Below are 14,360 nucleotides of genomic sequence, written 5' to 3'. Positions count from 1 at the left end.
TTGAGGGCACATCTTAGTGCATTATTTTGCAGGATCTGGAGCCTGTTCAAGTTTTTTGTGGTAGTGCCTAAGTAGAGTGTGTTGCAATAGTCTAATTTGGACAATATCAGCGCTCTAGATAGGGTGAGGCAACTAGAAGTGGAGAGAAAAGGCCTGCAGGCATTGATCAGTTTATTGGTGTATGAGGTAGTTGAGATGGTAGAGTTTGTTTCTTTAGTGATAAGGTAGAGTTGAGGTATACACCTAGTGTTTTGACCTCTTTGGATACTTTTATGATGTTGCCATCAATGGTAAAGGATTGGTACCTTTGGTCCAATTTGTTGAGGCGAGCCTGGGAGCTGTACAGTGGGTCAGATTGGGCTGCCCTGAAAAGCTTTTCAAGTCTGGGGTTTACTGCCCTAGTGAGATTGGGGTTAACAAGGGAAGGGTCTATCCTCCTTTGTATTGATTTAAGGATAGGGATGGCCTGGCAACAGGTCTCCTTTCTCTCACCAGTTTCTCTGCAAAGTCCCTCTCTTCCTGAGCCCCTTGGGTGTCCATGTGGAAGGACTGTGCCGCTCTGGACAGGACCTCATTCAGGAGAGGCTGGTTGTCGACAAGGGAGTCGGTAACCGCGGGCTCTTTCTCTACCGGGGAATCTACCCTGTATGTATCTGGGTCGTCGTCCTCCTCTTGGTCCTCATCATCCCCATAATAGCCTGTCCCAGTTTGTTCTTCGAACATGCCCACGTCTGGATCCTCACCAAAGGATGGATCTTCCTGATACTGAGAATAGGGCTGTATATAGAAGGGGTCTGAAGAGTGAGTTGGTGCTTCACCCCGGGACTTCTTACTTGGGGGTATTGGATCCTTAGAGCCTGAGGGAGTTGACCCTTCTGGGGTATAAGAGAGAACGTGTTCCGGGTTTTTGCCGTAGAAATCGGCCAATGATGACATCCTTGACATTACTCTGTCATCACTGGACCATTCCCTTGAACTGGGAATAACTCTTTCCTGGAGTGCTTTCCCTGCTTTATCCTGACTAGACCTACTGGCCTGAACAGGGGCCTTAGGGACAAGAGACTGAGACTTGTCCGTCTGTTTAGGTGGAGAAGAATGTAGTTTAGGAGTGGAAGTAGGCTGGGACTGCTTACTTCGTTGTTTCCCCCCTTTTTGGACCCTATCAGAGCTTTTCGATGCCTGGCGCCGAAATTCGGGGGTAGAGTCCCCGTCTCTGGAGAGTGTAAGGGATTCGGTAGCAGCCTTCGCACTGCCTGCAGACGCCAACTGCTCGAGTGCGGCCTGGGGGTAGGGGTCGGCGTCGTCCTCCGACAACCGAACCTCAGTGACTAAGGGGAGCAAGGCACTCTTAGCAACAGTGGAGGGTTGCTTGGTGTCATGAGGTGATCTCGAACGCGAACGCTCAGAGGACACTGACTCGGTGGACCGTTCTCTACGTGCCTCTTTCCAAGAACTCGACGTGCGCGTCGAGTCTCGGTTGGAACTTTGTTTGCTGCAAGTGGTGTGGGTAGCCCTCGTGTCGCTGGGGGTCTTCCCCATAACTGCCCTGGCGGACAACCTTCCGAGGTCGGGGACTTGCGCTTGGCTGTCCATCGACGCCACATTGCCCTCACCGTCCGAAAGTACAGCGTCACTGCCATCGCTGAAGGCACCCTTCCGCGGCCATGGCCTCTTGTCGCCTGGCGTGGTGGGCCCAACGCTTTGTCGAACGGTCTTTAAGGGTCTTCGGTTTAAACCGACTGCACGCTCTGCAATTCGCCTCGGGGTGGTCCCTCAGCAAGCAGAGGTTACACGTGGCGTGTGTCAACCCAAGGATACTTGCGGTTGCACTTGGGGCAAAATTGAAAAGGGGTACCCTCCATACGCACCCTGTGGCAGCGGGCTGGGAGTGTAGGAATATAAGTAATGTACCTATATTAATCAGAGTGTAGGATATGTGCCACCCCCCACTCTCCCTACTTGCAGGGCCGAGTCCAGAGGACTTCCGAGGCCCAAATCCGTCGCTGTAGTCCGACGGTTGAATTTTCTCCGATCCGGCGTCGAGTGTCTATGTTCGGAGACTCGACGTAGAGGTGGAATAAACAGGGAAATATATAACAATATTAGCAAAATCTGACTAAGTCATGGAACTCCGCTCAGTGCTTCCAACCAGCATGGCGGAAAAAAACAATCTGAGGGTCCTAGACGCTTGAGGGTACAGTGGACGTCACACTAGGGATAGTATTACTGGCGCGCCCTGTGTCGACGCCCATTTTTGAGTTTCAAAAAACAAACTAATACTCCGCAGCTTCCACTAGATGTCGGCCTATGCACAGCATGTGATCTAAGCAGATTCCACAAGCCTCAGAAACTTGTATACAATACGTTTTTGTAAAGGTTTGAATAACCAAATACAAATAATAAAAATTAAAAACAAATTTTAAAAAAAACAGCAGACCACCACACCTCCACCAACAACTCACAATCTCAACACGGTCAATGAACCCTTTACCCATGGATACTGTAAGGTTGCAGAAGGAGATTGACACATAGGTGGCATAACGATTGCTATAGACTTTTATTCAGTATAAAAATAAAGAGAAAACCTATATTTCCCAAAATATAGGAGGGATTTCCCCTGCCTCAACTACAGTACTAATGAGTTTGTCAGGATGTCCTAGTAACTTAAATAGTCCACTGTCCTGTGTCAAAACGTCCCCATTACACTTATAACTAAACTAAAGGTTGTGCCAATGTTCTTGGTCTAGGAGAATGACTCCCTCATTCTGGAATGGGAGTACAGTTCTGGTAGCAAGTTCTTCACCAGGGGGAACGACTCCCTTTCCCTGGCTTGGTTATCAGGAAAATGACTCTCTTGCCCTGGCCTTTCTCGACTTTAAGGGTCCCAGACCCTGGCCTCTTCCGACTTAGGCAGACCTGCTTCACTCTCCTGCCAAATACTGCCACGAGGAAGATGGTTTCCATTCCTCCCTTTTAGGTGTGGGTCCCAGACCCTGGTTTCTCTAAGATTTGGTTCTGGCAAACCTGGTTCACTCTCTTGCCAGGTACTGCCACTAAGAAGATGGCTTATATTAGGTATTAGCACACTTAATCAAAAAACATTCTACCTTTTCAATTTGACCGAATTATTTGGATCAGTTTAGGGAATAGGTTAAGGTGGGGGCTCTGAAAATAAAATGAAATGATGTGCTTGTCACCCTTAGGAAAGTGTGCACCAAGATCTTTATGGCTTCCCTGAGATGCACTGTTATCATTGCCAGGCATTTTGAGAAGACTTGTGGGGACAACTTAAGCCTGAAAGGTAATAAGACTTTTCACTGACAGGGTTTGCCTTTTACGAGAAGATTGTGATGTTTATCTGCTATTGAAACAGGAATGTACGCACCAGATAGATCCAGTGTACAAATCCAATTTTCTTTGGCAAAGTGTGGAAAAATAGTTCAGAGGCTAGCATCCAGAATCGTACCCTTCTCACCCATTTAAGAATTCCAAGTGCAGAATTAGTTTTAAACTCACTTGCTGAGATGGAAAGGAGAGTTTATTGTCATAATGTCGACAGTCAAAATGTCGAAAAAAAGTCGAAAAAAAAATGTCGACTTTTTTTTCAATGCATTTTTTTTTATATGGGGGGTTCCCCCCCCCAACCCCCCTTTTTAAATTTTTTTTTTAATTTTTCCCTTTTTTTAACTCCCAAACCCCTAAAATAAATATATAATTTAAAAAAAGAGAAAGTCGACATTTTTTTTGTCGACATTATGACCGTCCACCGGAAAGAAGACCCTCTATATTACGTTATTTGCTAGTAGCAAGCCCACCACATGGGCCAGTTGGTCCAAATAAAGATTTCAACTTCTGCAGTGGATTGGTAGGCGAAGAGCTGTTCAATCTGATTAGGTAGCCATGCAGAACAATATTGAGCAATCATTGTTCTCCTCTGTTTTTTTTGTCAGATTGGAAAATGCCTTGCTATGCTGCCACCTACCTTGCAGCTCTAATCAGAACATCAAGTTGGAATAATTGTTTCAGGGCAAGGAGATCGGTTGCTTTTGCTTTCTGCTGCCAAGAGTTGCTCTCTTGCTCTGTTAATTCATTCGTTGGCATGTGGACCTTTGGGCTTGGTGGTATTGTGGTCTATGGTGCTACAACACACTGGTAAAAACCCATAACTACATCATGAACCAAGGAATAGCCATTGTCTTTCCTTCTTTGCTCTAAAGCCACATACATAAGTGTTGGGCTAGCTACATTTCATTTACCTGCTTGCTCTCAGGGTGCATACAAGAGTGATGGGTACTCCTTGAAGACTGCAGATGCCACCAACACATGAAACCGCACAAATTAGTAAATCAAAAAGTTTAAAACAAATGTAATCAGAGTGTAGAACTCCTTGAGCTCCAAGAGTGGAAAATTAACTGTCAGATAATGTATGATGGGATACTGGAGAAGCTTCGCTACCTTTTATTTTAGTGATTACTTGCAATGTGCCTGTCAAATTAAACTGATTAGTGCATGCTTGCGTGTTTCCTGGTTGATTTTTCACTTCATGGTAAAGTTCGATGTAAATAAGCATGAGGGTCATTGGAAGACCAGTGGTCTTTAAATTAAAACAAAAACTGACAGCACTAAGATCCCACATTGAGACCTCCATTAACAATTTGTTTAAAGAAAATGACAATGGGGAAACAGGCTGGGGAGTGATATGGGATGCGGGGAAGGCAGTGATCAGGGGAGAATTTATGTCACAGGCGGCGACATACTAAAGGGAAAGGGCATTGGTAACGCACCAGCTGGAAAAGGAGGTAAAGGAAGCTGAAGCTCAACACAGATCCAGACGCTCAAATGAATCACTGAGCGCTTTGGAAAATCAGAGCCCAACTCGAGAGCCACACTGCAGACCGGATTGCCCAGTCACTGCTCAACACAAAACAGTCCTACTACATCCATGGGGGCAAGGTGAATAGATTCCTGGCTGCAAAATTGAGAATTACATAGCCCAACTGAATGACGAGCAAGGAAAACCACACACGGCTGAGCTAGAGAAAATGGACATAATGAAGCGCTTCCATGAGGAAACCTTAAGTAGCGAGAACCTTGAACCAGCACTGCAACTCTTTTATTCGCTCTCTCCCCTTGCCCCAGAACAAGAAAGAATAAGTCTCGGGGGCATGATCTCAGCACAGGAGGTCAGCGACGCCATCTCAGCACTGCCGACAAATAAGGTACCAGGTCCAGGAGGCCTTGGTAACTGCTACTACAAGACATTCCGCACACAGTTACTAGGTCCGCTGACGAGGCTGTATAACACAATTAGAGAAGGGAGGGTAATGCCCGATATGGGGCGGTCCACAACCATATTGCCCTTGAAACCGGAAAAGGACCCCACAACTGTTCCAGCTACCGCCCCACAGCGTTGCTGAACTCCCGGCGTCAAAATGTGTGTGAAAATCCTCGCCACTTGACTGATTAAAGTCCTCCCAGACATAATACGCAATGACCAGGTGGGGTTCATCACAGGCCAGCACACACAAGACAATGTACGGAGAGTAATAGACGAGAAATACGCGGGCCGACGAACACGACAATCGCTTGCAGTGACCGCCCTTGATGCTTCGCGGGCATTCGATAGCATGGACTGGCGATACCTGAAACTAATCTTGGAACACTTCGGTTGTGGCTCTGAGTTCACAAAGATGGTGCTAGCCAACTACCAAATCCTGGCTACAAGCTTTACGATCAACGGTCGAGGCACAGAGTTCGTCAAGATAAGAAGAAGAGGCACGCGACAGGGGTGTCCACTCTCCGCCCTGTTCTTAGCGATGGCAAAGGAACCATGCTCAATGCAGTTCAGACAAGATACCAGCAAGGGAGTGACGTATGGCCAAGAGACCCATAAAATCACGCTGTACGCTGACATCGTGCTCTTCATGGGAGATCCAGAAACCACGATGCCCAGAGCAATGACACAGCTGCAGGAATTCAGACAGGTCTCGGGATTCTCCATTAACATTTCTAAATCAAAAGCCATGAATATCACAGAGGAGGGAAGTGATCAAAACATTGGAGAAGGCATTCCCGGTGATCTGGGTGGAGGAATCACTGGAATATCTGGGGATCCGTCTCACAAGAGATCTAAATAAGCTATACCAGACAAATAGAATGCCCCTATGGAAACAACTACAGGAAGACATGCTCAGATGGGAGTCCCAGGAGCTATTGTGGTTTGCCCGTATCACAGCAGTCAAAATGACCATCCTCCCCCATCTTTTGTATGTGATAGGATCAATTCCGGTCCCCATCCCTCCAGACAAGACCAAAGAGTTGCAAAATGCAATATTCAAATCCATATGGCAAGGTAAGAAACATAGGATCCAAAAACATATTCTAACGCACCCCCCACTCCTTGAAGGCCTGGGAGTTCCTGAGATGGACAGATATATCTTAGCGCAGCTAGCACCAATGCTGAGATGGGCAAGACCTGAAAATCACAAAGGATGGTGTCGGATGGAACAGATAGCTAAATCAACCCCCCTAATAACCCTGCTGGGCCTGAAAGCGGAAAATCGGATGGGGGGGGCACTACTGGAATCGACTAAATGGTCACTGCAAAGCTGGGACGAGGGCTGAAAGAAGAAGCGCATCGTGCGAGTTCTGGGCCCCCTGCACACCACTGATGCACAACCCAGATTTCACCCCGGGCCTTCAGAGAAAGTACTGGGAGGGTTGGTCAGGTGCCGAGGCCCTGAGAGACATGTACAATGACTTCTCCCCCCTACTCTTCACAGACTGCCAGCAGAAATTCGGCACAGGGGAAAAGGAGCGCTATAGATACGCAAAAATAAGGCACTGATAACCCACCCAACGGTGAAACGGGCGGGCACAAGGTCGCCATCAGGTCTCGAGCTGACCCTGCAGGAGGGTCAAACAACGAAGGGGGTTACCAGACTATAGACTGCTCTCTAACGCACAACCGACGGAAAATCTCCCATAAAGAGCGAACTGGGAAAGAGACATACAGGAGACTCTAACAGAGGAAGAATGGAACAAAATATGGGCACAGGCGCATGGCATCTCCAGATGCACCACAATCAAAGAATCATCTTACAAATTGTGTCTTTGATGGTATATGTCCCCATACCGCATACATAGGATCGCAAAGACTTACTCACCAAATTGCTGGAGGAACTGCGGCAAGAGGGGAGACCTGTATGATATGTGGTGGACTTGTCCCAAAGCTGTGTCATACTGAAAGGAAATACTAGGCTACATTAAAGACATCACTGGCGCTGACCTACCAATGTCCCCGAAAACAATCCTATTAGGTGTCCCCATAGAGGGAATATATGCAATGTCGGGAGCGAAAGCCACCCTTATCACTCACCTGTTATCAGCGGTGAGAATGACCCTTGCGCAGAATTGGAAAAACAAATCAGGTCTGTTGTCAGCCTGGTGGTGGGTCATGATTTGGGGAGTGATGGCCATGGAGAAAATATGCGCACTCAGTACTGGGAAATAGCAAAAATGTTTCACAATCTGGAGCCCCTTCTATGACCTGGTGCAGGACAGAGAAGCCCAATTCTTCAAACCTCGTTTACTTAGAAACACGCATGTCATATGAGCCCCAATGTGCAAAGATGAACTGGACATAACCCTTGGCGAAAGACACCCGTTCGAACTCCAGATCCCAAAGTTGTGGCTAAAGGTGTGTGGGGGGTGGAGGGGGTAAAAAGGGAGAGGGTGGGGGGTAAAAATGAACTTTCGAAGGCAAAGGAAAGCTCATTGAACTGAAAAGTCAGAGCGCAAGAAAGGTACAGAACATTTTAAGTGTTACATCTTGTTGAACCTATATGCCTTCGATTCAAAAATAATGTTTAAAAAAGAAATTAAAACAAAAACTAAGAAAATAAAGTCAGAGAAACATTTATTGCCTAAGCTGAAAAAGACATTTATATTAAGCAATAGTTTTGAGATCCTGCACACAAGTGAAGCTTTTCAAAAATGATGAATAGTAATTGCAATCCTATGATGCAAATATGGACTGGTATTACTATGACTCAACACACGAAAGCTCATTTAAAAATCACTTGAGACATTACTGTTCACACCTGCACAAGAATTCCCAAATTTAAGAGCCCAGACCTTGAAACATCACTGGCAATGTTGTCTCTAAAACTGGGAAGTGTGCAATTGATGTGTGATAGGAAGCAAAGAACACTCCCACCCCCAAAAAAGAGCATTTCAAACGCGCCATCTAGCTCATGAAGAGTCATAATACACATCCAAGGCAAAGCAAACTTAAGTGAACAATTAACCAGATTGGGCATATACACTACCAACCTTGTCACAACTACGCCATATGCAGGAGTTCCATAGTTCTACACAGAGTACTGAACCCTGAAAATGGTATATGGATCCCTGATTAAAATCATCCTGGTGCGGTAAGAGGCATAACTTCTGCATTTGCTGGTTAGAAAAGCAGGGAATAGTTTTTGCAGAGGTTTTCATAAAGCTGTCAAAACCACTCTCTTCAGAGATCCTCTCAATTTACACTTGATGGCACTATGGGATGAGAAGCCACAGAGATCTAGTAATCTGGAGGCCTCCCCAATGCCAAAAACATGTAGCCGGGAAGAGAAGGTTGGTTAAAATGTTCACCTTGGCAACAGGACTATGCCATCCAACATGGGTTTGATTTCTGGTCGAGCACTGAAAAGATCAAGGAGTCTGGTATGAAGAAGCGCTGCATAAAATCTCCAATAACAATGACATTAGAAATGTCAGCAAGTTCACAAGGAGACGAACGACCAACCTGTTTGCATACAAAAGCAGAATCAGATGGCACCCGCCATTTGGTGCACATCAGATTGAAAATGAAACTGTTGAGGAAAGCAACATGCTCTGGTCCTCTAAACTGCCACTCCCTAACAGTGTGTAGGAAGGAGCCTGATGCAGCAACACATACTTAATGTGCCACCAAAGCCTTGTTCCAAACACCAGAAGTCTATGAACGGCTTATCTTAATGTATCCCTTTGCCTTGACCAGAACCGCAGATTGTGCAGCCAGAACAATCCAGCAAAGAAATAGCATATGTAGTCTTTCTACTTAGTCGCCTACGACATCCCCCATAGAGGCCTCAACCACCTGTATTTCTTTCTGGAGTTTTATCTATTTGTTACAAATGCAAAATGTGAATAAAGTATTCTGAACTTCCAAATGCTAAAAGTTTGGAGTTATATAAAAACAATTGTTCGCTATATCATGGAACGTTATAAAACAAATGGCAAGATATATCATTAGCAATATTACTTTAACTGAAATAATAACTTTTGAAATATTAAAATATAACACATTTTGGTCGAAACCAATCTCCCTCTGCATCCACCAATTACAAAAGACCAAAATGTTAATGTTTTACATATAAATATTATTCATCATATGTACATTTTATTTTCTACATTTGTGAATGAAGTGTGATCATACCTTGAAGGGGCCAACCAATCTTCTCTTGATTTCCAATCTGTAAGCTCTGGCTTTTTCTGCATTGCTCATGTCTGTTTCACGTAAACGAAGAATTTCGTAAACACGCCTCGAATGTTGCTAGAAAAATAGAGGAACGGTTACACCTTTGTAGGCACTCTCGCCATCCCATAGCCTCCCTCATTAACATCCATTGAATAGTTTAGGCCACTAAAACACAACCAAACTATCAAAGAACCAATGGACGCAGATGGTCTTGGTGCATCACCCCTTACTTTATAAATCCAGTAGAAAGTACTTATATGATTTTATCAGTGCCGTAGGCAATTTTTGTAACAGAAGCCATAGTAAAGAGGCAGTACCAAATAACTATTACTTGCCATTACATTCAGCTCTCTCACATTCCGAACCATTGGGAATAGACAAATCAAGAAGAGACTATGGCAAGGATGAAAGTTCTCCTCTCAGAACACATCCAGAGACGACTGCCTTGCCAAATCTAAAATGTTAATGCATCAAAGCACAACAAAAGCAATTTTTTTCAATATCTCTGCAGACTAGTACTTACAGAATGGAGTCCTACATTCCGAAAAGGCTACAATGTAGATCTTAAACAAAGTTTTTTGGGAAATTCAGGTATTGTCTTATATAATGTTAGTGTTTTATAGTACTATTACCCAGAAGTCACCTCAATTGCACAAGATCACAAAGGAAAGGAAACTACTTACTTGAAATCCATCATGGGTACCTTAGTTATAAACAATGAAAATAGCAATCTACTTGCAGACAAATTAACACACGCTCAAAATATCGCTCATGAAGGTGATCTACAGGTCTGCTATATCTCAGACAAGAGGGCTCGGGTGATCAAATACTGTGTTTTGGTATTTAATCACTGAAAAGCACTACTCTCAGAGTGCAGAAACGTTCATGTGCAGTAAAAGAGATAGCATTGAATAGGCTTCTGCTATTGTGTCGAGGGAGTGCAACTCAGTTGCTCTGCTTAAAACCAGTTTTTCGCACCTTCCAGGCATCTAATTAAAAGGCAGCTACAGGCTGATAGCATTGAGTAGGCTGGTCACGTGACCATGCCCGGATACTCAGTTGCTCCACCCACCACTTATATTAGCAGTTCTCCTTCAGTTGTTTGTGCCTGTTCGAGCTTGATAGGGCCAATAGACCGAACTGCCATCCTGTATTTCACATATAAAGCAGTCATTAATACTACCAGCAGCAAAAATCACAATGTGTCTCCTCCCTCTGTAGCCCATCCCCATTATAACTAGGGTTTGAATGGCCAAGCACCCCGGGCAGCCCCAGAAAGCTTCCCGATAGTACCTCATTGATATCACCCTTGCCACCATCCAACACCCACAGACCTCACGCAGCAGAGATCGCCAACCTCATCTTGTACATCAACCATGATGCCCTGCTCATCACTGAAACATGCTTCACCTCATCCCCCAGCCCCCATGTTTTCAACATCCTTTTACCCCAAGGCTCCTGCATCAAACATGCCGACTGGCCAGGAAGGGCAGGAGGTGGAGTGTCAATCATCATCACGAGCGATAAGCCATGCTCCATCATCGCCTCTCCCAGAACAAGCTTGTTTGAATCATTCGCCAAACTGTTCCCTTTATCACATAAAGAATCCAGCACCTTCCACTTCATCTACAGACCACCTCATAGCAATGGCTCTTTCATTGCCGACATCTCCTACTTACTCTGGTCTGCCAAAATAGTGCACACTAATAAGGACTTTCTCAGAGATTTTAACGTCCAAGTCATAGGCCGAGAACCACACTTAAAGCACGCTTTTCATACCGAATAGTTCCATGTATCGTAAGCATATAGTGCGCTCCTTCAAGTACAACAAAGGCAACATACTAGACTTCGTCTTAACATCATCCCCCCTCATCACTTGCACAGACCCAATCCCACTCGACTGGTCTGACCACGGTGCCATCCCACAATCAGTCACTACCAGTCTACGGCCCACAAAGGTCAGGTTAAACGCGGCCTCACTGAATGCCACTCATTGAAAGCCTTCGCAGTCAAAGAGCTAGAAACAAACTTTGCATAATTCCACACCATAGGAACTGCCTCGGGCCTCCAAGAATTATTCAACAACTCTGCTATGAAACTGGTGGACACTCATGTCCCCGTAAAACCAGCTGTACTATGACCAAACCATCCGCCCCTTGTACAGACCTGAGCTCACCTCCAACAAACCTTCAATTGCAGTCCTAGCGAAAAGGTTGCACAGAAACCATATGCCTGGAGAACTCACCAACCTCAAATCTCTTAAGCGCCAACCGTAGGATTCTGATTAGAGAGGCCAACCCTGCATACTACTGCGCCACCATTCTGGCAGCCTCTAACAGGAGCAAATATCTATTTGAAATAGTAAAGCATTGTACCAAACCCTCAACTGATCCAGAGGTACTGCATCAAACTAAGCCTTATTTATGCATTAAAAATCGATCCCTAGTGGCCGCCCCCCTAATCAACTCTAGGCTCGATTACTGAAAGAGTTTGCTTATTGGCACCTCACAATCTAATCTTGCCCACCTGCAAACTATACAAAACGGAGTTGTTAGGGCTATATATGGTTTGGCCAAGAATGACCGTGTATCAACTTTTAGAAAAAAGTTACATTAGCTTCCTGTCAGACAGAATTAGACAAAAGTTGTTCTCTCTTACCTACAAATGCCAAAATGCTGCTGCTCCACTCCAACTAGAAAAAATAATTGTGTGTATTTGGTGTCCTTATTTCAGCCTCGTTTTACCTAAAAAAAAGTTTGGAGGCACTTGTTTTGAAGTCTCTGTGTCTCAGGAGTGGAATATTCTTCCTCAGGGTTGTAAACTTTCTACTTCACTTTTGACCTTCAAAAAGGCCATCAAAACACTCTTCCAACTCTTCTGATTAATACTTTCTCTCTCTTATGCCCGACCGTCCCCTCTGATCTACCTGACCTTTTGCTTTTGTTTGTGCTCTGAGGTCTATGGACGTGTGAAAAATTACAAATAAATAAATATCACCAACTTGGGAAAATTGCGATGGAATTATATATATATATATATATATATATATATATATATTTATATATATATATATATAGAGAGACAAAACCCGAGAGCCCATAGAATCAACCTTGCACAGCAGTAACACCAACTGCACACCAGCACACACACTGCCCCTCTGGACCGAATCATCTCCTCCATCCCCCCCACCTGATCTAAAAACGATTGCCTCCCCGAAACCTACTGACGATATAACCCTGGCTTCCAATTTACAGGCCAGTGTGCAACACGCTCTTCATTGTCATTATTGCCTCGCTCAACGAAAAGGGCCAATTGCGTTCTGACTGACTCCAGGTCCCCCACTGAGTCACTCAAGGCCCCATAAAGCACGCAGGATATCATTCATTTCGGCAATTACCTAGTCAACATACAATCCTGGATGTCGACAGCCTACCTCAAACTACAACCATCGAAGACTGAATTTTGATTTGGATTTATTTTTATTGCGCACGGGACGAACTTAATCCTGTTTAGGCGCAAATGGATCAGGTAGTAACCATAGAGAACCAGAAATACTAACATACAGAGCGGGCAACAAGAAGAGTCCTAAGAATTCAACCCCCCCCCCCACCGCCTCCCCCCAACTCAAAGATGGATTCATTCGAATTAATGGGTTTTAAATGCTTTTCGGAATTGAAACAATTTCACTGCCCAGATTTCCAGGGGTAGCCTGTTCCATAATTTGGGTGCGTCGACAGCAAATCTTTGATCGCCCCTAGAAATACAGGAAGATGGTGGAATTCTCAGTAACTGTTCATCCTCTGACCTGAGCTGGAATACCTGCAACAGGCTATTCCAGAGGTCCAAGTGGGAGTTAACCAAGACTCAGACTGCTGCTGCCTGATTTTCTGATGGCACATAGGGCAATGCTTGCCGCAGGAGATGATTGCACCTTAGCACTCACCTGGCCCTCACTACTCAGATTCTCCTGGCAAATGCAGCCCAGATGTTCTATCTTGGCAGCAAAAAGCAAATACGCTCCCAAAAAGTGGGGTAATTTAGGGCGATTGCCAGGTTGAAGAAGGTGTTTAGGGCCAAACAACGCTGCTTCAGTTTTGTTAGCATTGAGCTGCAGCCAGTTTAATGACATCCAGCTGCTAACCTCATCCAGGCAATGCTCGACTCGGAGGAAAGACTCCTCTACATTACTTATTTTGACATACAGCTGAAAGTTTACTTCATGTTTCCTCAAGATGTCCATCAAAGGATGGAGGTTTAAGTTCAATAGTAGGGGAGATGATGAAGATTCCTGTGGCCCACCACAATTTTGGGCCAAGGAGTCAGACACCCAGCCTCGCAATTTGACTTGTTGCTGTCGTCCTGATAAAAATGATTTGAACCATGGAATGGCTTGTGCAGATGTTTCCAATCGTACTGAGCCAGTTAAGATAGTGATCCACTGTAGCAAAAGCAAATGAGGTCCAGCATAAACAAAAAGGGATAAATACCACTGGTCTGCCCCCTTTAGGAGGTCGTCCCACACCGACAGTAAGGCAATCTCGGTTCCGGACTTTGGACGAAAACCTGATTGTAGAGGGTCTAACAACCGCTCTGTTTCCATCTACTCCTGTAGCTGTGAAGTAACAACTTTCTAGAGCACTTTATCCGGCCATGGAAGACCCGCTACTGGCTGGTAATTTTGAAAGTTCAAGGGTTCAGATTGGATTTCTTAAAGAGCGGTGTGACAATGGATTTTTATCAACTCTACAGGTACTACACCAGAAAATAGTGATGGGTTCGCAAACTGCGTTTTGAGTGGTGAAATTTCAACAGCTATGCGCTTTGCCACCCGCGTTGGAAG

At 45.0% G+C, this 14,360-nt stretch overlaps 1 protein-coding gene across 4 annotated transcripts in view; it reads right to left on the bottom strand.

The window, feature by feature from the left end:
* HAT1 (histone acetyltransferase 1) overlaps positions 1-14,360 on the bottom strand; it is an 827,312-nt gene that overhangs the window by 69,567 nt on the left and 743,385 nt on the right. For all 4 annotated transcript variants that reach the window (XM_069616209.1, XM_069616207.1, XM_069616208.1 and 1 more), the window contains one exon: positions 9,479-9,595. In XM_069616209.1, coding sequence (XP_069472310.1) covers positions 9,479-9,595 — 117 coding nt within the window. The remainder of the gene's footprint in view (positions 1-9,478; positions 9,596-14,360) is intronic.

The sequence above is a fragment of the Ambystoma mexicanum genome, chromosome 9, assembly GCF_040938575.1.
Source record: "Ambystoma mexicanum isolate Mex_15411 chromosome 9, UKY_AmexF1_1, whole genome shotgun sequence".
Taxonomy (NCBI): Eukaryota; Metazoa; Chordata; class Amphibia; order Caudata; family Ambystomatidae; genus Ambystoma; species Ambystoma mexicanum.
Note: the sequence above shows the minus strand (reverse complement) of the source record. Positions and strands in the feature narration are given on the sequence as shown.